Raw genomic sequence first — 26,145 nt, 5'->3', positions numbered from 1 at the left:
ATAAGAATGTAGGCTGAGATCAGCCTCACTCGTCTGCCAATAAATTTCGTACGAAGATTTCTCCCTACCACTCACTTGCTTCACTTCCAGGGGTATTCCTCTACGTATAGCGTTGAGGGTTCCAGCTGACGTTATACCCCTGTCAAGCAACCACTGCGCGAGTGGTATGGAGGTGTAAAAGCGGTCATACAAAATATTCCGACCTTGAAGGTCACCGTGTTGTTCCAGGCTCATCACCATTCCTTTTACCAGTTCTTCTGTTCCACGAACGTAAAAATTAAATGGCTCTTCCTTCGGTTTACCTGAATAGACCGATGCCGCAAATGTGTATGGGAATCTGCTGGCGTTTACCGACTTGAACAGAAGGCCATATTTCGCAGGCTTGTTTGGATTATATTGCTTGAAGGCAATTTGTGTCCTCATGGGGTATAGCGTTTTGTCCAACGACAAGTAGTCACCTGGAATGACATGTTTGCCGCAGTTTTTGTTAAACATTTCGAAAACGACTCGAAATGCGGCCAACCGGTCATTCTTCCAACGTTGCGGCCTAGTATTTTGGTCGTCGAACGAAATGTTCGAAAATAAAAATTTAAAGCGGTTCTTGCTCATTGTTGCACTAAACACGGGATGTCCTTGCAGTTGATTGAACAATACATCCGTGGAATGACCAGCCTGTCCTAAAAGCCCCCGAAAATACTCCAATTCAACAAAGGCCAGCATCTCCTCGTTGTTGGTTGGGCCAAAATAGCAGTACCTGCTGTCATCTAAAATTCTCTCTGGCAATTGAGAAATGAGTGTGGCAATTTTTCTATTTGTTTCTTGAACAATAATGTTCAAAATGTTTAAAGAAAAAAATAGTTCCCATGCTTGCCGAGGGGTCTTGGCTTCTTTGGCTTCTCCTCTAACACCAATCGGGCCAGATATAATGTTAGCCCGGCCCCTTCTCCCATTGTGCACCGGTCTCGCATTAGACCAAGTAATGCTGACGCCGCCCTCTTGTCTGTTCATTGGCTTTTCTACAAAAGTTGTATAAGACTTCAGTGTGTCAGGAAAACTCAACAGCATCGTAGTTGTTCATGTCGAGATAGGAATCTATACTGTTCACCAGTCTTTTCGATGTTATAATCCGTCCTGATGGCGCAAACTCCGGTTGAACATCGCCCATGGAAGGTAACTGGTCGTCAATCTCGATCGGAATCGCTGTTGCGGAAGTTGACGGAGAAGAATCCGCTTCTTCATCTGAATCGGAGTGCCATAAATCCTCCAAATCATCCGCCTGGCTTTCGTCGTCAGAATCCAGTAAAACATGTTGCAATATTTCTTCAGCACTGAATCCTTGCCTTGCCATGTTTTATTTAAAAGTGAAAAGGACGTAATTTTTTTAATAATGGCGTTGAAATACTAAAGAAAATGTATAATGAAACAAATTGTTAGTCCCATAGAAACTAGTTAGAAAAAAACTGTTACACAGAATTATAAAAATCGAGAATAAATCAAAACTTTGCAATATAATAAATTGTCAGACCGTTGTTAAAAATTGTGAAGTGCACTTTACATATTTACTGATGATGAAACTATATGAATGCTATGGTTATCTATGGTGATTCAGATTAGCTTTTTGAGCAATGCTTCACGTTTATGATAAACTACACGTAGAAGGGAAATCCAACAGGCGTTTGCACAATATCGTCGTTTAGCGACGTAGATTCGACGAAAGCGGCGTAATAATTAGTAGGCCTACCTGGTATCAATATTGGCTGTTTCTGCAATGTTGCGTTATGACCATGAACGCCACGTGGCTTGAAAAACAACATTATAACGCTGAATGAAACCATGTGCATGAAACTGATAATCTATCTAATAAAATTATCTCTGATGTAAATTCAACGATTGGGCAATGGTATGTCTCAACAAAATTACCAAATATTCCATCATTTTGACGGCTAGAATGCATTGTTGAACCTAAACCGAAAAATATAGATGCACTGTTCATGCATAATTTTTGATATTTGTTTATATGTTTAGTGAAAATAAGCTGTCATTCTTGTTATTATATTGAAAACGAAAAGAGCAGTTTGCAAAACGTCTATATTACCATGAATGCGGTTTCATCTATTTTGATTGTCCCTTGCTGTAGGCCTACTCAGGCAAGTTGTAATTATCACAATCCAACTTTTCCAAACTGTGAGCACTATATCTCGATGCGCATTTGTGTATTGTGAGAAAATTTTGATGGTGTCCAAAAATCAAATACTATTTACAAAATAACTCGGTCTCTTACAATATCCTCATATGTCACATCAACAAATACTTTCCTGACTTACCAATAGGCCTAACTAAGATAATAAAGAAACATTCTACTAACGGACAGTTCAGTGATAAAAAAAATCCAAAAGTTTGATATTTCTTGCAAATGCAAACAATATAAGTTTTTCATAAAAAGATGAAGTTCAATAGCATTACAAGAATTCCATCACCATAATTCAAAAAGAACCTTTCCATTACTTGGGTTGACCCTTGCGATTACCCCGCATATGGGTTATGTTATGTACCACTATAGTTCACCGTACTGCCGATTGCCTAAAGCATGAAAAAAGTTGCATCTGTCTGCGGTTATAAGTTATATTTTTTTCTAAATTCAACTAAAACAGCTATTCGCATTATGAAACAGTTGGATAAGTGCCATAAATCAAACTATGGAATAAGTTTGTATCTCTATAAAAACGCCTGCCTGCAAAATGATACCATGTTCATAAAAATTACTAGATGTACATAACGCAATATACTTTATGATATTATATTTTCTGATTATACATTTCCAGTCCTTGTCACAGACTGCATAATGCTTACTCATTCACTTTCAATGTAACTGAAAGTAGTTGTTAGATAAAACCTATATATCACACGCGCTATCAAGTAAAAGCGTTCTATTTTACATTGATTGGATTGGCTCAATATGAGATGGCTACTTCTAAACTACACTTATGAAGGCAGAGTCTGCAGTTACTTGAATTTTTGCAGGTGTTACCTACAATAAATAATGCGATTAATCGAATACAATTCTCACACAACTCGTGAATATGTCTAGTCAATCAGCGCTGACATAATGCTGGATGATGCATTATTGTTTATTGAATAATTTAGTAAATATGCGTAACTTCATTTGTTTGTTATTGTGAGACGAAACTAGGAAGAATGGAAATAGAAATGGATAAAATAAAGGTATTTTTATTCAATGTAAACGCGCTGCCGCGTGTCATTATCTAACTAAAATATCTCTCGCCGCTAGCCTATGTCGATTCATCGTTTTCTGACGTCACGTCCATTCGATAATAAACGATTTCTTTCATGCATTCTCAGTTCAGTTTGGCAGTTACCCGCCTTTCCGTCGATTCAACGTTGCAAGACGTCGCATAAGTTCATATCTTTAGTTTGGTAAACGGAGATAAGATTTCATTGTGACATTGCTATGCAAACTTATATTTCACATGAGACAACTTGACAAGTAAATACACAAGTTTTCACAATTTATGACGAGTTATAGCACATGGAAATGTTACGCTACAATTGCTTTGCGAGGTACTGCATCGCGGTTTAGTTTATCAGTGACAGTGAACCTGGTACAAGAAGCCTCGAATATATTGATTCAACTAAGCTGCATCACGTATAAACGTGGTGGAACGATCGTCCTTTTCACAAAAGCGTAATGTTCTGGTTTATCCTACACAAATGAGAAGCGTATTGCATTTCAAATCTTTACATGTCGACTTGGAAATAAATGTTTACAAGTATATGTGAGAAGCTTTGGGAACATCGACGCCTTTTCTGCTTTTGATAGTGTGTCGGACAAAAGGAAAGATTTGAAACCAAAATCATAATATGTTACAGAGCAGCTTCTATAGTAGGCAATAACGTTGTAGCCTATGCTTTGTTTGATTGAAAGGACATAATTGTCTGCGAAAAACTATTCTCGCTCTAGATGCATTGGCACCAAGTCTTGTGTTTAATTTTACGCAATTTCAACCGCAAGCGACGGTAACTCATCGTATCAAAGTTGAAGCTTTTCTTGTATCGACGTCGCTTATAAGCCGTGGTGAGAACAAAAGGTCCACGCATAGGCCTACTGTCAATTTCCTTCACGCTGTGAAGCAGTTAGGATTAACGAGACATGGGCCAAATTAATTACTTTCATCCAGCTGGTGGGAAAATTTTGAACAATAGAATATGAAATATTTCAGAGGATGTGCTGAGAAATGCCTTATATCTCTCAATTTATAACCTTTATTCGCTCAAAATTTCAGCTCAATAGAGGTGAATGAAAGTTAGGAAAAGTCAAGAAATCTCATAGTCGCAGCCTCAGTGGTTTTAGAGATACAACTGTTGATGCAAAAAAGTTGAATTGACAGCCCCCCCCCCAACCTTCAAACAGTTAAAAAAGGCGGGTTCTGTTTACCGGGTTTAAATCATTTACACTACAATGAGTGGGGACTTGCAATAGTCTACCAAAACTCTTAAAGGAATTTATCACAATTGCTATTATTTTAGAAAGCTAGCGGGCTTGCAACGCATCGAATAAGTTAGTGGAGTGTTTTTATACTATCACTTCTTAAACGTTTTAAAAATTTTGTCTCTAGATTTGACGTAAGCGCGTTTGCAACGCAGACATACAGAGACAAAATGCTTTGACAACAAAACAATGACGCAAAATTTAGCTGAAGCAGCTAATTACAGATTAGGACACAAGGTACATTTTATGTAAATACTGTACATGTCACGTTTGCATTGACACAAAAATGTTACAATACCACACATTTGAATCTATACTTTGCTACTGTTTATTGGCTCTCCTTCATCAGGGATAGAATATCCTACCGAACGACTACAATTGTGAAGAATACGGTGCGATACTGATGAGCCCAGCCTCATGGGCGAAACACGTGTCTATCGCTGTCAATTCTTGCTACAAATCGGCTGCCGAGAAACGAACGACTACAATATTGTAAAGTTGGTGTATTTTTTCTTCTTCAAATGACCATTTCTCCATGCAGCACTTTTTGCTTTACGTATCTTAACACAACTAGACGTAAGACTTTACTGTACTTTGATTCCCCTTCAAAAAGAGATGCCGACATTTGATCACTGGTTCCAGCACCTCTTCTTCTCTATACAAATTAATATCACTGTCATTGGTAAACAATTCGGTTATTAGGTTAAGAATGCTAGATTATACATAGCATACCCACCATACAGCCATAAATGTGAAAAAATAGCCACTTGCTAGCAACAGTATCACTGCAATCCATTATTGTGGTTTCATGTTGAACATATTCAGAGGTGGGCAGTAGCGCGCTACTTTTTAGTTGGAGTAGCGGCGCTATTTTTTTTCAAAACAAGGGTAGCGGGAAAGGCGCTACTTTTTTTTAGTCGCACTCCCGCTACCCGCTACTTTTTAATTTAAAATAAAAAATACTCGTTTTTTTGGCAAAACCGGCGTGGTCAAGCAGCTATATAATCGGTTTGGTTGCAAAGTTTTGGTCTTTCGGATGTAATTCGACTGTTGTACTTCGACTACAAGACAGATGTAATTCGACTACAAGACAGATGTAATTCGACTGTTGCGGGAAACATCAAGCCAGGTTGATACCGAGAAGAGTGACACCAACACCAGTCATGACTCCAAGGATGAATTTTTGGTGTGTTGGCGCCATCCCGTGAAACGTCGGTGCAGAAGGAAACAGCAATTGTGGACGCCTTTGGACAGGAACAAGTACTTGAGCTTTTCGAATACCCAGTTAAAACATCTGTTCATTAAATACAGCACCCCCATTTCTTCCAGTGCTGCGGTGGAGAGACTTTTCTCTGTTGGAAAAGATGTGCTTAAGCCAAAGCGGGCAGGACTTATAGTGACTCTCATTTTGAAATGCTCGTGCTTTTGAAATATGCATAACAATAAATTTCCTTTAGAATGTGTTTTCTATAACGACGTTAAAATGATAGAGTAAACGAATGATAAAATTCATTGAAGAGTGTTTCCTAATGTCATTTTAGACAAAAGTAGCGGAAAAAGTAGCGGTAGCGCGCGCTACTTTGGTCCGAGTAGCGGGTAGCGCGCTACTTTTGTAAATTGGTAGCGGGTAGCAGTAGCGCGCGCTATTTTGATCCAAGTAGCGGTAGCGAGTAGCGCGCTACTTTAAAAGTAGCGGGTGCCCACCTTTGAACATATTGTACGCTAACAAACTACTACAATGTTGGAATGGGACTACACAACATAACTTAAGCAAGCTTTTTTTACAGTCCGTAGAATTGAATCAACAGGAGGACATACAGGAACATATTGTTGATCGGATGGTGTCTAAATGACTAGCGTAGAAGCTACACCGTTATGGTTGGCGAATTGTAACTGCTCGCTCTCCTAGTGAGTGCTCAGCCTTGTGCTTATAGCCAGGAAGAACGTTCCCTGATTCATCATGTGCCCCTTAATGTTCGTTTTCATCCGCTTCTGCCCAGACAGGAAAAAATAAAAGTGCAATAATTTTAGCTTCAAATCTCTATTTATACTGTGTTGAGCTACTCACTAAAGTCATATGGTGCTCCACTTCCCTTGAATATCTTTCATGGTTGGGATCAGATGAACAGCACAAACCTTTGAATGGCTTAATGATCCAGCGAACTGCTCTTTTTACGACTTTCCAACGAGGAATGAGATTCATAGGTGGAGGACGGTTAATCTCGTTTCGAATAAACTTCAGCCATAGCTGTGTTCTAAATGGGTTATATACAAAAATATATAGATTATTCATAAGGCGTGTTTTCAATGTGTGTCAAGTTATAAAAACATGGAAGTAAAACACAACTATCTTCATTGTTTTTGCGGTTATAGGCAAATTGTTCGTGAGCAACTGTTCGTAAAGCAATTGTTCGTGAAACAATTGTTCGTAAACTGTTTTTCGTAAAATGAAATCCGTAAAACAATTCTTCTTAAAGCATTTCTTCATATACATCAAATTTTAACTGCATGCACGAAAAAATGCTTTAGGAAGAATTGTTTTACGAAGAATTAATTTTACGAACAATTGTTTTACGAACAATTGCTTACGAACAATTTGTCGGACACCGTTTTTGCGGTAAGTTTGTGCTAGAAACAGCTAGTTTCGTTCTTTTCTTTCTAAGGAGTTCATAAATAATTTACTGTCACAAAAGCTGTGGCGTGAATTAGTGGTACGATACTGTCGAGGCCAGATTTATCGGTAAAACATGTATCTGAGTTGTTGCAAACACTGTATCAATTGTTGCTGCATTCTACTGCCGAGAAACACAAGTAGCAGGAGGGTATGGATTAGAAAGCTGTACTTGAATGAAAGAAGCCAGCACGCAATTAAATAATGACTTTAATCACATCCTGAAACGATAAAAAATAATTTTCTACATTGAAGGTTTAACAAGATCTAGGCTGTAACTGTCATGCCTCTGCTGGATGGAATTGAAAGAGGAATGGAGAGTGACTTAGAAACAATCCAGTCTAACAATCTTTTATTATCAAATTGCACAGAGTGAACACTTCGAACAATCTTAAGTGCAGATCTAGATGCCACTATCAATAGCTGTCTATTCTTCCATAATCCCATCTCATATAATAAAAATGGGATTAATTTCACAAGTGAATACAAACGAATTTATTTTCACACGAGTCAGTTCAATCATAAACAATTGATATGATTTATGAATGAATTGTTTATAATTGAACTGACTCGTGTGGAAATAAATTCGTTTGTATTACAAGACATGTAACCGAGTCGTTCATATCATGCGTTGTTTTGGGTTTGACACCTCAGAAGATATTTTATTTTTGTGATAAGCGAAAGTGCATTTGACCGGTTTGTTGGTATAAAACAGTTCAACTTATAGAATAATCCACTGAACAGAAGATCATAGTGAATTATTATCTATCATCAGTGGTAATCATCGCCTTCTGCTATCTTGAAATATCGAAAAAATTCTGACCCAACATGGAATATCATACATGCTTTTTCTTGTCTGCGCTACTAACAGATTTTCAAAGTATTAAGTTGATCCGTAGTCGTCGCAATTGTTAAGCCGCATAAAGTATTTATGAATGTTAAGAAATCTAAAAGGTTACAACAACCCCTCTCGTTAGTTCTGCACTCTATTCAAGGTGATAGATTGATCTACGCCATGTCAAACTTATTGTCGTCCTATTGCTTCAAAATATTATAAGCTGAGTTTCGGCGCAAAAGTCGACGATACATGAAGTCATTACTCGCATCCAAACAGTTCAGTACAGCCTACTTATTCAGGATTTTGGGAAATTTTTTGTTTTCTTACTTTTTTACAAAAAAAGAAACAGAGGCTGTGTATCTCGGCCTAACAGCAACCTATGGGAAGGCTGTGATATTGATAGTATGCATCACTGAGACCTGGCTTTCAAGTGTACACCTGCATACGGTCATATGGTAGCAGAACCTGTCAGCAATAAGAGCTTTATCTTTACTATCACAAGCAGAAAACTTAATCTGAGAAACCTCAAAAACAGTATCGTACAAGAATTAGTCGGCACCTCGCCTTTTCAAGATTTATATTCGCGATCTGCGATCTACCATACCTCACACGTCACAATCTGTGTACTGTCTATAACCTTGTAGAGGACAATGCGCCAAGACATGGCAACATTACCAGGATGCCTGTCAAAATGGAAACTGAAACTCAGTAAAAGGAAAAGTATCGCAGCAAACTTCAATGTTAACCATAAAAAAGGAAAAACGTAAATTAATATTTGTGTTTCACGAAATGACAATTAATGAGCAGGCTATTTTGTAGCCCTTTATTTAAATGCGACTATTAAGTTTGCTTGATCTACGTCCAGTTTGGTTGCGAGTTTACCAAAAAAATTGCTCATTATCTAAAAGTAACACAAAAAAGTTACCCTACAATATTGGCCTATAGTCTACTTCAAGTGCAAGCGAGAACTAAACAAGGATTTTTACCTGTGGAATTTCCACTCACGTTCAGAGTCGTCATGTGTTTTCTGAAAACTATTACTCATCATAGCAATCAGCATGTTTACCAAAACTATAATGGCAGCAAAGTGGTAGGTCCCAATGATGATTCCTCCTGCCTAAATATGCGATGATCACTAAATAGTTTACACTTTACATAATGCGGAAAAATGTAGTTAATTTAGTAGCATATATTTCTTTATTGACACAAGTTAAATCAATTTGGGTAGAGAGGTAACTCTTTTAAACCATAAACAGACATAACTCAGCAACAACACTACATTTAACATTATAAAAACAAAAAACAAAAAGCGAACGTTTTCGGCTAGTCATATTAGTCCATATGACTAGCCGAAAACGTTCGCTTTTTGTTTTTTGTTTTTATAATGTTAAATGTAGTGTTGTTGCTGAGTTATGTCTGTTCAAGGTAAATCAAACTAAAAATTAAATTTAGAATTTTCATACTTATAAGGACAGTAGCATAAGTTACAATCAATGTGTCTTGGTAGGCCTATAAACTAAAACAATCAAAACGGAATCTTTAGAAACAAAAACAGGTTTGCCTGTTGAATACAAATGCAGTAGGCTACAGCCTACAGCAAACATTTCATATTCGTAAACCCTTGGGAATATTCACATAAAACACAGCATAAGGTTAGTATTGCAGTATCGTATCATGTTAAACATTCAGTCTATTTCATGCAAAAGAGTTTCTTGGTGAGTAATCTGTGTGTCATTATAAAATTCAAAACCAAAATGGAACAAAGATTTTGCACCAATGTTTTTACAACTGGTGCGTTCATGCAAAGTTTTCACGGTAAAATGGTTAAGTTAGCAGCAATAAAAGCTTAAAAGCTATCCAATTTGACGACTAACTGTTGGAATCCAAACAAGAACAGCCACCACAACGAAAACATGTCATGCAATGTACACCAACCATGGCTGATTTCATCAGCTGAGAGTTGTTTACTTAAACAATAAATTGATTTTATTTTGGTGAGTTTTGCAACATGCTACATTAAAGCGCTTCATATTATATCACGGTCAGGCTGACACTAGTTTGTTTATACTGTAGTGTAGAAATCTCGGCATGCTGATGATGCAGTAAAGCTACAAGCTTCTATGATGATGTGCTGCAGAACAAAGCTTTTCAAATGCAAACAAATGCTTTTATCGGACGTGCCGTCTTCTTTATTGTGTTATTGTGACTTTTGAGTAGTTATTTAGCGGATAGGCCAGTGATTCTCAAACTGTGTGCCGCGGCACACTAGTGTGCCGCCACAGATTTCTCAAGTGTGCCGCGAATCTTTTTGAAATTTTGGAAAAGAACTGTGTAAATATTTAAAATAAGCCATTCAGACAAGCATGCGACTTAAAAGCGCTTTAACTCCTTCAATAGATGATAAATAAGCACATGTGACGATGAAACCAATTATGGCATTGCCGATACAGCAGGGTAATTGCCACGTCACTATTGGGCTGCTGTGTTAGTGCTATTGCTAACATTACTTCCCACCATTTGGAAGCAATCTTTCTGCAGAAGAAGAACAGCTCATTGATTTACGCAACGACCCATTTTTTCAAACGCTGTTTCCACAAAAAAACTGGGATACGCTTTGGCTGTCTGCTTCCAAATTCTATTTCATGATCTGTGCAAAAGCAATCAAAATTATATTGCCATTTGCATCTTCATGGCTATGTGAACATGGCTTTTCTGTTTTGACTGAAATTAAAAGCTGTAAACGAGAGAGACTGCTTGAAATTGACCATGAAATTCGGATATATGTTTGTCAACAATGCAACCTCGTTTCAATCGATGCTTATATTGGTAATAAGCACATCCATCGCATTGACACGTGAAAATATTTTTTTAAAGCAACTTTTCTTCTTTTGTAAGTGTGCCGCGTGCGTTTCATATTTTTTCTAATGTGCCACAAACTGAAAAAGTTTGAGAACCACTGGGATAGGCTATTGTGTCGTACTTTGGTTATGTAAGAAGATGATGTGTTGTTGCAAATGTCCACCCTATGATCGTTTCTTGCATTTTTTGGGTACTTTTATATCTGGGCCCGGGGTGATTTTAGAGGTTCGTTTTTTTTTCAAGGGTCCCAAGAATTTTACTGTAAAAACCTCCAGCGTAGCCTATTCTTTCAATACAGTGCGTCTTTCTTAGAGTTTCTTTGATTTGGAGCTTAAGGTCTCATTGGTACCGGGCTCAAATATCCTCTCGACGGCCATGTGAGTCAGTAGTATTCATTCAATATCACTTTGTTTGCTTCTTGCAGGAAAAAGTCCCATTCACAAATCTTCAGCTCTCTACTCTATATGGACTGTTGTATGCTGATGTTGTATGCTGATGTAAAGAACTATTCTTGCAAAACAAGAAAGATATAAGTTGAAGATGTGTTTTTTTTTAAGATAGCAAATGCACGTTTTGTGCAAGATATGATTCTGTATATTATTGCAATCAACAGGTGATTTATCAAATGTCTTCTAAGTACAGTATAACGAAAACACTGTATCTTTGTTGCGTAACTTACATGTTCGAAAATATGCACATCTGATGCGGCATTTCTTAACTTTACGTTTACAGCGCAAAATATAATATGAAGAAGTTTTAAAGTGGTTTCTTTTATGCCAAAAAGGTTGTAGGCATATTGGTGAACTCAGTTGAATGAATTCCCACCGGCAAACTAAAAATTATGCATTGCAAAGCAACACATGCTTCTCGCTGGAAGCACATACCATATAGCAAGCTGTGATAACGCACGCTTCAAAATACAACAAAAACAGCAAGGTCGTGAATCAACAACGTCCATAGACAATTCTTTTCAGATTGATTAAGCGTTTTTAACTAACCAGTTCTTGAAGCAGGTAATCAGCTGGGCAATTTGATATCGGATACCAACCCTGAGGTTCACCATAACCAAACATGGTCCAAAATAACCCAACACAAGCATCAAGAAGAGCTGTTGGTTGTTGGGCTTCTTGTTCTAATTCTAAACCATACAATTGCATATTTTCTGAATTTATAATTTAAAATTCATGTTTGATAAAGTAGTGATTTTTTTAAGCTACTGTAAACTATCTCTGAAAGGCTATATGAATTTCATGATGTTTACTGTCCACAAAGAGTTGAACATTCGAACCAATCCCTTATTCTTATTTGTCGGTAGCAAATCAATTGGTTGACTTGTTTCGCTCTACTAAGTACAAGTGTTTTGATACTTTTTTCTTTTTTTGCATTGTTGTTGTTTTTTTTCTTCCAAAATTCGATTTAGAAAAATAAGCTAGTCAGCTACATTAAGCGAAACACTTCGTTTTTTATTGTATTCTTCTTACGTAAAGTAGAAATCACATAAAAAGTGCAGTGCTTCATATAACAACTTTATCAGAACGCCTGCATGAACCAATGTGAACTTTTACGGTATATTGTAGCTTTGTAGTCTAAGTTTTTGGATTGCAGCAAACGCTCTGCAAAGTGAAGCCGAGAAGTTTACTTGAATTACCCTTTAGAATAGAAGTAACAAAGAAAAACATACCACATTGTACAAAAGTGGAAGTTTGTTTCACAGACTGTGCTGTGACGTATTGCACACAACAAAAGGAAAGAGTAAACTTCAGCGCAATTTTTCAATCCACTTTTTATGAAGGTACTTGTTAGAACCACTTTATAGATGTAATGAAACTAGGAAAACATTTGAACAGCAGCCTGCTGTGTATTTACATTCACTAACTCATAGTAGTTGGTTGATTGGTTTTAAATCTTTGTCCTCGGGCTGACAAAGCCTTGATTGGTTATTCTTAATAGTTACTATAATAAACTACAACTATTTAGCATGTTTTAGCACGTAAAAATCAAAGATAAACATTTTTTTCTATATTATATTTTCGAAAAATTAATTTAAAAATAAGTCACACATACAAACATCAGCTTGAGTTCTACAAAATCGAATAAAAAAAAACATATAAAGAGCGTTAGTTCTTCGCATCATTTTCCAAGATGCTCCAGAAGAAATGGCATCTGGAGATTGTTATTCTAAAGAAACCGGATCTGGGTATGGAAATACTTTTAAAACACTTACATTTAGTTAAAAATAAATTGCTTCCTAGAGAATGTCACTCACTGGAAAGAGGACCTAATCTATTTCTCTTATTTTGTGACCCATTCAATCAAACCTATTGGCCAACCCCAATGGAGTCTACATTAAGCATATACAAATTATTATCGATAGAAGATTATTTCAATCTAGTATAATGCGTTTTTCAATGATTGATTAATTGTTCCTTTTAAAAGAATCTCTTTTCATCATTTTGCAGATCAACAACACGTTTCAAAGTCTCAGGTTACCTTTTATTGGGGTTTCAAACAAGCTTGGTTTCAAATTTAAAGTCTAAGCTAGATATCAGAAAATAGTGGCAGCCTCAATCTAGCCGGTCACTGTGACTGTTGTATTCTTTTGCATTGAATTTATTTTTTGTTGTTGACTAAAACGTAGCAGAAAATGTGTTTTATTTAAACGTTTTATTCAAAAATGAAATGTTGTTAAAACGTTGCTTGCTTTATAAATGAAAGTATGCTCACGCTGTCAAGTGTCAAGCACGCTAATGAACTAGGGATTGAACGCACAAGAACGATTTGAGAATAAAAACGAGCAAATCCAAAGGAATTGGAGCCATTGACTATAGTAGCATGAGAAGCATTTTTGGTCTGCTGTATTTCATCTGTTACAATGTTTACATCAAGAATATCTTCTATTTACTCATTGTAGTATTCCTGCCTATCAAGAAGGGTCATATTTCTCGCTTTGTTAGTCCGTAAGGGAAATAAGGATACTTTTCATTAATTCTACGTTGTGACGGCAATGGTAAATTTCAATACATAATAAGTATATTCCATTTTGACTGTAAGTTGAAACAAGTAAATGAAGATTGTATAAAAGCATTATCTTGTGGGTTCGCTTGTAGGCTACTAGGCCTTCGTACCGGACACAACAACTAAGAAAAACGGTGACTTTTAAGATAATGCTGTGACAGATTTTTTGATCTATTATACTTTTTCAGCGACCCTGTTGTAATACAGTAATTAGGTTTTGCTTGCTACTGATGTATCAGTTCATTGTTATGTTAAGCTCTTTGTAGGCCCTTGGGCCAGAATAATTCTGAGCCCCTCATTGGCAAGCAGACTTATCACAACACAGTGTGTATTTTCACTGCACCGATATTAAAAGGTGGTTAACTTCAACAGACTTCCTAAATAAAGTCCAAAATCTCAACAAGTTAAAGAACTGAAGCAGCTTTGTGCAGAAACTCTGAAGCAGCATGGTAAACAGGTTGTTACTGAAGTGCAAAAGTATATTATTTGGTGGCCCCCTGAGACAATGGGTCTGTCACTCTTGACAAAGCATTGCATCGGATCAGTGAGACCAGTTAGGTGATACTTTTGATGAAACAAAAAGTCGTAGAAGGGTTATAATGTTATGACAAGCATTCTAACATGCACTTTATCTACTAATCCAACCAAGCACTAAACAATGCCACATGTTCACTAACTCAACATGAAAATGAAACATTCAATTTCATGACTAACCACTTCTTGTACTAGATACTTTTCAGGGCAGTTTCCAATGGGGTACCACGTTTGCGGAAACCCATACCCAAACATTGTCCAAAACAGCCCAACGAGGGCATCAAGAAAGTTGGTCATTTGCTGTTCTTTGAAATCAAATTCTGTGAAAGAAAGCGGTAGGACACAATATAAAGGGCCCCAATTTTTCGAAAAAGACATACGCGGATAAAACTTTTTGAATCCTATTCCTTAGTTGAGAATTATTTAAAAATATATCAAAAAATCTTACATTTACTTCACTTTATACAACGATTTACAGAACAGACAGAACGAACATTTAACGATTTACAGAACAATTAATTTTAAGCTTGCTTTTATGGTGGAAAATTGGTTTAGCAAGGGATAACTCAATAATATCACGGTCACTCAGTTTCGTCTAAGACTCTAAAAGCTTTAAGCGTTTGTCGTATCCAGGCTTACACCCAGTGGTTGAAGATTTAGATTAAGTGGACGGGAAGGCAAGAAAGCCAATTTTCGTGTCCACCTTCAGCAATGCCTTTAAATGTCCTGCCAAAGACACAGCTGCATGCTCTTGAGCGGTGTCGAACCGGCACCCTTTCGACTGCCGTTCCAGGGCTCTTACTACTCGGCTATGCAGCCGACTTTAAGCGCTTAGCAGTTGGCATTAAACAGTTGTAGTTAGAGCAGCTGCATCAGTTCCTAAAGCAAAGCGGTTAGTTAAGCGCCTGACTTTTCGAAGAAACTGGAAGAGCAAGCGGCGCTAGTCCGACTGTCGTGGCGTGCGCGCATAGCATTTCAAATACTGTTATCTATTTAGCGGATACAAGTGAACAGAAGAATCCACAGACAACACTTCAACAATCGGAAACTTCAATGGGCATACATTGGTGAGCGGGCATGCGTCAGTGGTTCAGAGCCTTTAAAAGTATGCAAAATTGCCAGGATTAACATCTCAAAAAACTTTCTCACTCCGAGGATGAAGATTCAAGCAATCAGTCAAAAACTGCTTTGACTACCTTAAAAAAGTTAATTATTATGAAGCAAAAAGCACTAAAGAAAAATTAAAACATGAAAGGACTGTAGAAATATTATCAATTTAGTTACAAGTTTTTAATCATCAATGATGAATTGCATCCATCAATTAGGACGAAAATTTAACAATCACATCATCACAGTGCTTCAAAATTATCAAAATAAGATTACCACGATCGTAGATCTACTAACAACTCAAAAAGTAGATCACTTAGATATTTAGAAGTAAGTATTAAGTCAGGCAATCAAGTGGTTCACACTCATGACAAATGGTCAAGTCAGGTTGTCGACTGCATAGCCGAGTGGTGAGAGTCCTGCTACAGTAGGCTACGACGCTCGAAAGAAGTAAATTACTACAGGGTGATGATCAAAGAGACTCTACTTCCAACATTTACTTACTTTTGCAAGATACACAAGGTGGTAGCTCACCCCCCTCTTCTAAAGGAACTTTCCATTCCTGCACTAAAGGAAGAGACTAAAACAAAAAGCTGTTGTTAACAAAAGTTTGTTGATGCAACTAGTGATACTTTCCAAATTAAAGTAAATTGGAAAGAACACGTGAAAAATGTAGTTAGTAAACAATAATCTTAACGACTATTTCCGGTAAAGCGATATTTTAACTCAGATTCTTGGTATTCTAGACATCACAGCACAAATAGTATATTCGAAAACTAGCAAAATTTTTAAATGAAGATAAGCGATAAAAGTAGAATATTGAGACATGCTCAATGGAGAATAAAATTAATCATTATAAGATATTTCCATTTTTCAATGCCCTTTGCAAACAAACAACACACACTGGTGATATCGCAACTTCTTACATAAGCAATCATTGACATGATATTTTTAAAGTTTTTATAAACACAACAATAAAAATTACCACAACAGTGAAAATATCGAAAGAGTAGCTTGGTTGAAATAATGTTCAAATGTGGGTATTAATATTAATAATAAAGCATAAAAATAGCACCACATGCATAGTGCAAACTGTATGTCGTAGTAGGCGCTTTAGTCTGCAAGAGAAAGTAATTTATTCGGTCATAATGTTCAGTCAAATATAATGGTTTAGTTGATTGTTTTTAAGCATAAAATAGAAGTCTGAGCTAGTTTGTAGTTGCAATTTATCTGACTATTTTAGTAGTTCAATTTCTATGAAGCACATCAGTCCGTCAAATTTAGAAACAACTTTAAAAGTTTAGGCTACACATATTTGAATGAAAGGTCGATATCTACCTTGCAGAATTATATTCCTGGTTATAGCAGGCATGATATAGTAATAAGAATTTATAAATTGTAGCCAGAATTAGGTAAATATGCCAAATGACATCCACTCATACATACACGATGTTGTAATACTATGCAGATTTTTCTTTCAAGATGCACCATTATCCTAATTTTTTAAAACAGTCAAGTTTTAAACAGTGTGCTTTTGTAACAACAAGTAATTTGACATGGTTCGAGAGTGTTGTATGACTGGATGCAATGGAAACTATGACAAAGAAAACAAAGAAACTGTCTGTAGACTTCCAAAAAAATGAAAAATGAAGAGATCGGTGAATCAAGAGCATTTCACGTGAAAACATAACACGTTCACAACACACTTCAGTATGTGAAAGGCATTGGCCAAAAGACTATGAAACTGTCTTTGTTAATGGGCGAAAATGACCAAAATAACTTCCAACAGTTTTTCATTGTCTTCCTTAAAGCCAAGTTCTGACACCCCCAAGCAAACCTCGAATAACAACAAAGTCAATGCCAAGCAGCAGAAATACTGTTGGTGATGAAATGGAGACGTTTTTGCAAAATTACCGTATTTTATCTTTTGAAGATCTTGTCAATAAACTTGGGAAAAATGAGGTTGATTTTGGTTTGAGCTCATCCATTGTAAAATAAACAACCCCTGACCAGTTTGCGTGCAAAGTTTAGAGTTTAGATTAGGTGTTGCACGTTTTCTACTTAAAGTTTCAAAAGATTTGTCCTTTGAAGGATACCATTATGGTATCAGCAGGCTGCTCAGGCACACCATAAAAAGTTTGTCTGTCAGTCGTGTTTGTGTCCTGAATAGGCTAAAATGTGAAATTTATGTAAAGCCTGCCTTTTACATATCAAGGTGGAAGTATTTTTGGAAAAGCTGTTAATAACCAAGAAAATTATGCGACTATAGCTTTAGGTTTCATGTTATGCAGCTTGTTTGGCGGAAAAAAAATTCTTCTCAAAATTTTGCCTGTTTATTGCTTAGATGCGGATTTTCAATTACAAGAAGCTTGTACAATTTTGGGAAATATTCGCTGTTCTTGTGGCTTCCCTATTGTACTAATCTGTGATAGTAATCGAGTCAATCAAAGTTTGTTTTTTTTTCAAAAAATTTGACCTTTGCCCTGAAAAGCCTTGGTGTAGGCCTACTGTATTACAGACAATATGTACTTACTTTTTGATTTTGTGCATTTGATGAAAACTATACGAAGTAAATGGTTCACAGAATCATCTCAAGAACTAAGATTTACATGCAATTACAAGGAAATGATTGCCATATGGAGTGACTTGAAAAAGTTTCATGAACACGAGAAGGAAAATATTGTAAAGCTTTCAAAACTAAATGATGTTGCTGTCAGTCCAAAACCGGTTGGGCGACAAATTTTGCGATGAAACACATGCAGCTTTAAAAACTCATTCGCATGTTGGTTCTGCAGAAGAAACATTGTTTTTTTTTAATTTTATCAAAGTTTATCCCAGTCAGCAAAGGTTCGTGGGGCCCACTTGGGCTGCATATGGGCTACCCACACTGTATTGCGTGGGCCCCAGTACCTATGTGTCCACGGCTTGCAGAAATGTCCCAAGTGGGCAGCCCACCTACGCCTAATGGGTGGGCAGCCCACCATGAAACCATTATTAAAATGTAAACCGCCGTCGCATTGTATCGTTGTATATATTCAATTTTTGTGATTATTGCACTTTAATATAGCATAATGGACCGGTGCGAACGTATATTTTATAATTTTTCATCATGGTGGGTAGCCCACAGAAAGCCCAGAAAGTTTATTTCAAGAAATGAAAATAAATTCCCAGATACATTTTCATGATATGATAACATTATTAAGATAAATTCAATAAAAGATGTCGGGAATCGGTTGTAAAGAAAAAAATATGAAGTAGGCCGCGCACTTGGGGCCTAATCGGAAACATCAGATAAACCAACCTTAAGCCCACAAGCCCACGAATGCCCATGGAAATCCCACGTGGGCCCCACGAACCCTTGCTGACTGGGATTAAGTTTTTTAGTATAGTCAATATTACAAGGTTGAATCAAGATACAATTTCAAGCGACCGGACAAGATCTCCTAAAAACAGCAGATCATGAAAGCTTGCTTTTTTGCTGGATTTAGCTGATTTTGCTGAATCTAAGAAACCAAAAAAAGGTAAAACAGAGAGATCATTTACCAATGATACAGCATCTGCACTTATTTAAACTTGCAGATGTCTGGTTGATCTTGCAAAGTAGGGTAGTTCGGGGCAAAACAAGTCGTCGGGTAAAACCGGTCAGTTTGATTTTAATCAAACATAACTTTTTTTTGGAAATGATACACTCAAAAAAATGCTTTAGCGCACTTAGTGGTTCTTTTGTGATGCGACAACAGCAACTGCCGTGCAGTTTTTGCTTGCTGTCTTTGTCTAGGCTGCGAAACGTAAGTTGGTGTAAAATTTTACCTTCATATTTTGGACTAACTTTTTTTGTGGTTTAGACTAAACAGAGCATTACACTATGAAAATTGTTAATTAAACCAAGACTTTCTACTTTAAACGAAATTACAATTATTGTAATTTGTCTCAAAACTACTCATCTTGTAGTTCTTCCTTGGAAATTAGTTTTATTGGGTATTTATTTTTGTTCAGTCATGGCTATTTTGGTTGGGGCAACACAAGTCAGTCATGAAGTGCTGTACCAAACTTTTGCCTCAATTGGTGAAAATGCTAAATTCTTTAACCAAACTGTCATGTAAGCTTACCTGGTTCATAGGGTATTATTTGCCTATTACGGTACATCAAAAATCAGCTTATCCTAGTGTGAGCGAAGCATTTAGTTTGGGGGGGTGGGAGTCTGCCAAAGGGGCACGATTTTTTTGATTTTTGGCCATGTTTGAGACCCTATCACTGCTAAACCAAATTAGGTAACAAACCAAATTTTTTACAGGTGATAGTACTTCTGCCAAATATTAAAAAAACAACATCGTTCATATTGTCACTCTAAAAGGTCAAAGGTCATAGACATCCAAAGTTGGCCGTTTCCAGCTCTCGGCTAAGATTTTCCAAAATTTTAAAACCTCGCCAAGACCCCATCTTTGATTGGTTTTGGCTGAAATTTGGTAGAAATGTTGTTTATAAGATTCTCTATGAACTGAGAAAATATCAGTACAAAATATTAAAGGATTTGGGAGTTATTTAATGTGAAACGTTGGTCGAAATGAAAAAAAAGCAAAAAGGTGGGGTCCTTTTAATTATCTTGGTTACCCATGACCCTGGTGAAAATTTGCACTGAAATTTTGTCCACTTATTCACTAAGATATAATAAGTCTACCAAGCAAAATTTATTTATGATTCTCAATGTTTTCTTATAGAAAGTGTGCATCAAAGTTTGGACAAAAACGCAAAAAATCACAAATGAAAGATTTAAAAAAAATGTAGCCTAACAATATTGAACTATACTAGAAAACATTTAAAGTGTATTTTTGATTGTGTTTCTATCAATTGTTCACAAAAGCAATTATTCTAACATTTGGCAACTGTAATGTACCATGTGGACCTCATTGTTACTGAACAAAATGGCAAATTTTGTCATAATCTTCCTTGCTCAGTTTGTTTTGTCGTCCAGAAGAACCATGGATATTCGGCACAGCAATTGAACAAATAATGTCATAAAATGGAATCCAGCATGTTTGTTGATGTCTGTTCTGAACGAATGTGCTGCAGTGGTGTACTTTGTAAATATACTCTTTCTCTCATCAAAAAAACACTGACCTGTTTTACCCTTACTTAGGGGCAAAACCAGTCATTTGACTCGGTCGTAAAAATGATGTTGTATTAACATAACTTAAAAATAAATTTCACTTTTTTTTTGCTATCTTGTTTAAGGAAGCCTTAGTATAACTGTTTAACACTAAAAATTGAGACATTTTTAACTGCATATGAAGATATACACAATAATACCAAAATATGACTAGTCTTTCCCCGCACTACCCTATTGGTTAAGCACTGCACATAACTATGTCACTTTTGGGAAATTTAATAGTGACCCCATTGAAAAAGCTTTTTCAAAATTACACCAAGGTTCTGGTGAAACGTATTTCATCAATGTGCAACAAGTGTTACAAAAATTTAATATAAGGAAAGCTAAGTTGTTGTTTGACACTGGAGCTGGTGTTTGTGAGACACCACTGTTTCACATTCTTGCGGAAAGTGTCAATACCTCACCAAGAATGTGAAAACATGGAATGTGTTTCTAAATCGTGACAAAATGGAAAATAGTTTAACAAATGCTGTCAAAATGAGCTTGTTTAATGTTTATACTGCTGGATACGTCACTCGAAATGACACTGTTTTTAATGACAGCATGACGTACATGGAAGTTGGAACAGTATGGCAAATTCACTGATAAACTAAACAGAGGTGGCTTAAACTTACCTGAGGATAGTGTTTGTCAATGGGTATTTTTTTACTACATTCTATTTCATGAAATTGCAAGTTTTGTTTCCAGAAAAATCTTGTGTAATGTGTTTTCAATTGTAACAGTAGGAAGGCATGGAAGACGTTCAACCGTCTCACTGGTCCCAGTTCAAAACCATTTAAACCCTACCCTTTATCAACCAACAGCATTGCCCATCAACTTCTAGCTAATAGAAAATTCCCTGGTGCTGACAAGAAACTCGAACTTAAAGTTAAACAGGAGTGTAGTAGACTTTGGAGTGCCTCGAGTGTTGATGGGGTTTTGTCAGCTCCTTTTTTCTACCCAAGAGGTTCAAACGACGATCCAACAATTGAAATGTGGCAAAGTACAAGGAGCCGATCACATACCACCAGAGTTTCTAAAACACTGCGGACCTACATGTCTTTCTTGGCTTAAAGACTTTTATTCGATCTGTCTCAACCGCAACACAATTCCTAAGATATGGTGGAATGCCAGCGTGATTGCCTTATCCAAGCCGAAAAACCGTTGCACGACTCTAAGAGCTATCGTCCTATTTCCTCTATATCCCCTACAAGATTCTTAAGTGGCTCATTATGACACGCCTTGAACCAATCATTCATCCGCAACTTTCCTCAGAACAAGCTGGCTTCCGGCATGGGCGTTGTACAACCGATCAAACAACTAAATTGACTAATGACATAGAGGATAGTTTCGAGAGAGGAAATAAAGCTGGTGTCATATTAGTAGATTTAACGGCTGCTTATGGCACAGTGTGGCACCAAGGCCTAGTGCTTAAACTTCTACAAAAGATTCCAGACAAATAACTTGTTCGTTTTCTCGCTAACGCTATACCAAACCGCTCATTTGTGTTGAAAACCAGCGACGAACAATCGAGCCGACCCCGTCGTCTAAGGAATGGAGTTTCACAAGGATCTTGCTTAGCTCCCATGTTATTCAATATTTATATTAGCGACGTTCTCCAGACAAAATCCACATAGTACAGCTATGCAGACGATTTGGCCCTGCTGTATACAAACAAAAGTTAGACTAAGGTAGAGGATGTCCTCACCAAGGATATGAAGCTGATCTAACAATACCTAAAGGACTGGAGACTAAAACTCAGTACAGCTAAAACCACCATCACACCTTTCCAACTCAACAACAAGGAAGCTGGCCGCCAGTTACGAGTTCCTCTATATGGAACCCTTATCCGACATGCCCCTGCCCTACATACCTGGAAGTGACCTTGGATCGGCAACTCACGTATAAAAAACACTGTGACTTAGTTCGTGCCAAAGCATCAGCAAGAAACAACCTTCTCAGATGTCTAGTTGGGTCGACTTGGGGATCCAAAAGCCCAACACTGTGTACTAGGGCCCTAGCGCTTGTGTACAGAGCTGCCGAATATGCTTCTCCAGTCTGGTGCCGCAGCACACATGCAGGAAAAGTAGATATCACCCTTAATGACATCATGCGCATAATCACTGGATGCCTGCGTCGAACTCCCACAGAGTTATTACCAGTGCTTTCAGGTATCGCCCCAACAAAACTACGCAGAAAGAATTCCATCACACGGCTCGCATTAAAGGCAGAGATCAATGATCGCCATCTCCTCCACACTGTAGTCTTTGACGCACAACAGCTCACACATCAACGCCTGCCTTCCAGGCGCCCTTTTTTCTCGACTCATTGTGGCGCTTTATGAAGATCACTTCGACCTTATGAAATCATGGAAAGACTGCTGGGAAACCATCTCACGGCCCAACCAGTTCCAAGTCACACCAGACACTACAGTACTACCTGGCTCAGACCTACCAAGAAAAGAATTGGTGACTCTGTATCGCCTCCGTATTGGTGTTGGTCGCTTCAAACACAATATGTTTACCTGAGGATTGTGTGACTCACCAGCCTGTCTTTGTGGTGAATGTCAAACAGCACAGCACATCATAAATCACTGTCCAGTGTTTCGACCTGCAGAACATGTGGATCTCATAGACTCTGATACGAAGACATTGCACTGGTTGGGAGATGTTGCCTGAATTGCTGCCTCATAAGCAAGAAGAAGAAGAATTGTAGCAGACTATTATAGTTTTGCAGATATTCAACAGAAACACTATTGCATATTATCAAACATTTTTTAAAGAATCACTGCAATTTGTATTCACCAAAATTTTTTAAACAGCCAAAACTAAAGATTTTAAAACTTTCTGCTTAGACTTCTTTTAACATTACTTTTTGTTCGTATGGTGGTTTTGGTGCTTGTGTTGCCCAATGCCCACTAAGAAACTTTTGTTATTACTTAAGTTAGCTTTATTTAGAGCATAAGAAAATAACAAACCGATATGTTTGTAAAAAAAAATTGTGTAATTTGTCAATGGTGTTTCTGTATATTATACGCTGTGACTTTAATCTGTCTTGTCGGAGTGTCGGTGCCACAGCACATTTTGTTGTATTGCTTTGCGCCGAACTAATTTTCTTGTTAAGTATTGGTATGTAAATTATCTTTGTGATTTTGATACCCACCGAGCGGTATATCAATTTGTAGGTCTGATTTGATGATAGTTCTGTACTGAGTAAATAGGATATCTGTGCACTCTGAGTGTGCAGCTTCCTTTGTTTGCTTAAATATTCTATCTGATGTGGTTTTATATTTAATCGCTGTACCTTGTCACTTTCATACTGAAACAGCAATCTCAAGTTTGACCAAATCACAGCTTTTGTGTGTTTGTTTTGAAACCTTAAACTTTGTTCTTTAACTTACCACACTTCATCGTTAGTTTAGAACAACATCTAGCGACATATTACATGTTCGGCCTCCAGTCATTGCCTCCAATCGCACGTATACAAGGCCTCCTATAGGCCTACCTATATAAAGAAGACCATGGTTTGTCCCCATCCAGAGTGAATGTCTCTTCACGTGTTTCGTTTTTCTAGGTTACTTTTACCAAAAGCTGTAGCTAAAGAACTGTCACGCATGCAACAAAATGACCGAGTTGGTTTGTATGATCACTCGCACCGAACTGTATAAACAATAATAATTACAATTTTGCCAAATTTTAACAAAATTTATGAAATGCCAACGACTCAACAAGAAAATTACACGGACAAGTTTGAAACAGTTTGCTTCTGTCTGCAATAAATGTACGTATTTTTGGTACTTTCATCACATAAGTTATAAAAGAATTGTTAATTCAGGTAATTTTCATTTTGTGTGGAGCTACATGTGCTTGGTGGGATGGCTCAACGGATAAGGCGTTGGCTTTCCAATTATGCAAACCTGGTTCGACTCCCGGCTTCAGCTGGTTGTTGAAAAACACCGCTCACCTCTACCCAGGGTGTAATAAATTGGGTGGGCGTAGTTGCTGAAGTAAAGGCGGCCGAGAGAAAGGAACTGGCCACCCTACTCTCCTTAGTGCCGAAGGCTTAGTACAATAAGAACCTTATCTTCTCATACCCGACACTTGAATCAAGTATGGGACCCCCTTTTACCCCCTTACATGTGCTTGAGAGGTTAGGCCTACTGATATTTTATTTTCACTTGTTTTATATTTTGTCAGACAGCTTGTATTCTTTGATGAAACTTCTCTTACATAATGGGACAATCCGACAGATGTTTGCAGGTAAGGTAAAGGTGGGTCCCATACTTGATTCAAGTGTTGGGTATGAGAAGATAAGGTTCTCATTGTACTAAGCCTTCGGCACTAAGGAGAGTAGGGTGGCCAGTTCCTTTCTCTCGGCCGCCTTTACTTCAGCAACTACGCCTACCCATTTTATTACACCCTGGGTAGAGGTGAGCGGTGTTTTTCAACAACCAGCCGAAGCCGGGAGTCGAACCAGGTTTGTATAATTGGAACAACACCTTATCCGTTGCGCCATCCCACCGCAGGTAAAGGGGGTCCCATACTTGATTCAAGTGTTGGGTATGAGAAGATAAGGTTCTCATTGTACTAAGCCTTCGGCACTAAGGATAGTATGGTGGCCAGTTTCTTTCTCTCGGCCGCCTTTACTTCAGCAACTACGCCTACCCATTTTATTACACCCTGGGCAGAGGTGAGCGGTGTTTTCAACAACCAGCCGAAGCTGGGAGTCGAACCTGGTTTGCATAATCGGAAAGCTAACGCCTTATCCGTTGCGCCATCCCACCACTCTTCTGTTTTCAAATACACCCACTCTTTTGTTTTCAAATATCATGGTGGATTGTACTTACTGTATTGCAAGAGCGAGTTTCGTTACAGGTGCAGTTTTTTCCAGTGGCATACGGAGTGTAAAGTTCAGTTATGCCACTTCCAAATGCAAGGAAGACGATGCAAAAAATGACCAAGAACCGGAAAGTGTCGTGCAACATCAGGTCCAAGGAAACCTGCAAGAGAAGGCGTGGTCAGTTTGATTTTTACATAGCGGCTCGTTTTACCCAAAAACAATCGTAGCATGCAAAGTCACAAAGTAACTGTTGCAGATAGGTAGAACAACGGCCAGAAAGAGCGTTGAAAGACATTTTCCTTGTCGAAAGATGAGCACAGGTATATCTTCAACCAAGTAAAAGTGTTGATTTAAGATAGACGACTGACTATTCTCACTTATAGTGTTCAAGACAAGTCGCATTTCAAAATTTTGTTTCGCTTGATATAATCACAGGATTTGTAAAGATTTTTATCATCTTTGACTTATTTTTGTCTGCTTTTTAAACCAAGCCACTGCAAGGAATATTCAAAATACCCTTTTGCAACTAGATGCAGTCTTAACGTAAATTACATAAAAAACATCTTCGTATTTTCAGGAAAGACCGAGAAATATTGAAGTAATTTGTGGACAGTGGATTACATCCATAA

General features: G+C 37.4%; 1 protein-coding gene across 1 annotated transcript in view; it reads right to left on the bottom strand.

The window, feature by feature from the left end:
• LOC145769471 (short transient receptor potential channel 5-like) overlaps positions 1 to 26,145 on the bottom strand; it is a 61,117-nt gene that overhangs the window by 2,229 nt on the left and 32,743 nt on the right. The window contains exons 16-21 of the mRNA XM_082581119.1: positions 25,524 to 25,676; positions 16,036 to 16,111; positions 14,605 to 14,744; positions 9,003 to 9,133; positions 6,576 to 6,762; positions 4,420 to 5,162 (exon numbers count right to left, since the gene is read on the bottom strand). Of these exons, the coding sequence (XP_082437245.1) occupies positions 5,025 to 5,162; positions 6,576 to 6,762; positions 9,003 to 9,133; positions 14,605 to 14,744; positions 16,036 to 16,111; positions 25,524 to 25,676 (825 nt within the window). The 3' untranslated portion in view covers positions 4,420 to 5,024. The remainder of the gene's footprint in view (positions 1 to 4,419; positions 5,163 to 6,575; positions 6,763 to 9,002; positions 9,134 to 14,604; positions 14,745 to 16,035; positions 16,112 to 25,523; positions 25,677 to 26,145) is intronic.

The sequence above is a fragment of the Aplidium turbinatum genome, chromosome 1, assembly GCF_918807975.1.
Source record: "Aplidium turbinatum chromosome 1, kaAplTurb1.1, whole genome shotgun sequence".
NCBI lineage: Eukaryota > Metazoa > Chordata > Ascidiacea > Aplousobranchia > Polyclinidae > Aplidium > Aplidium turbinatum.
This window is presented reverse-complemented; position numbering and strand designations above follow the sequence as displayed.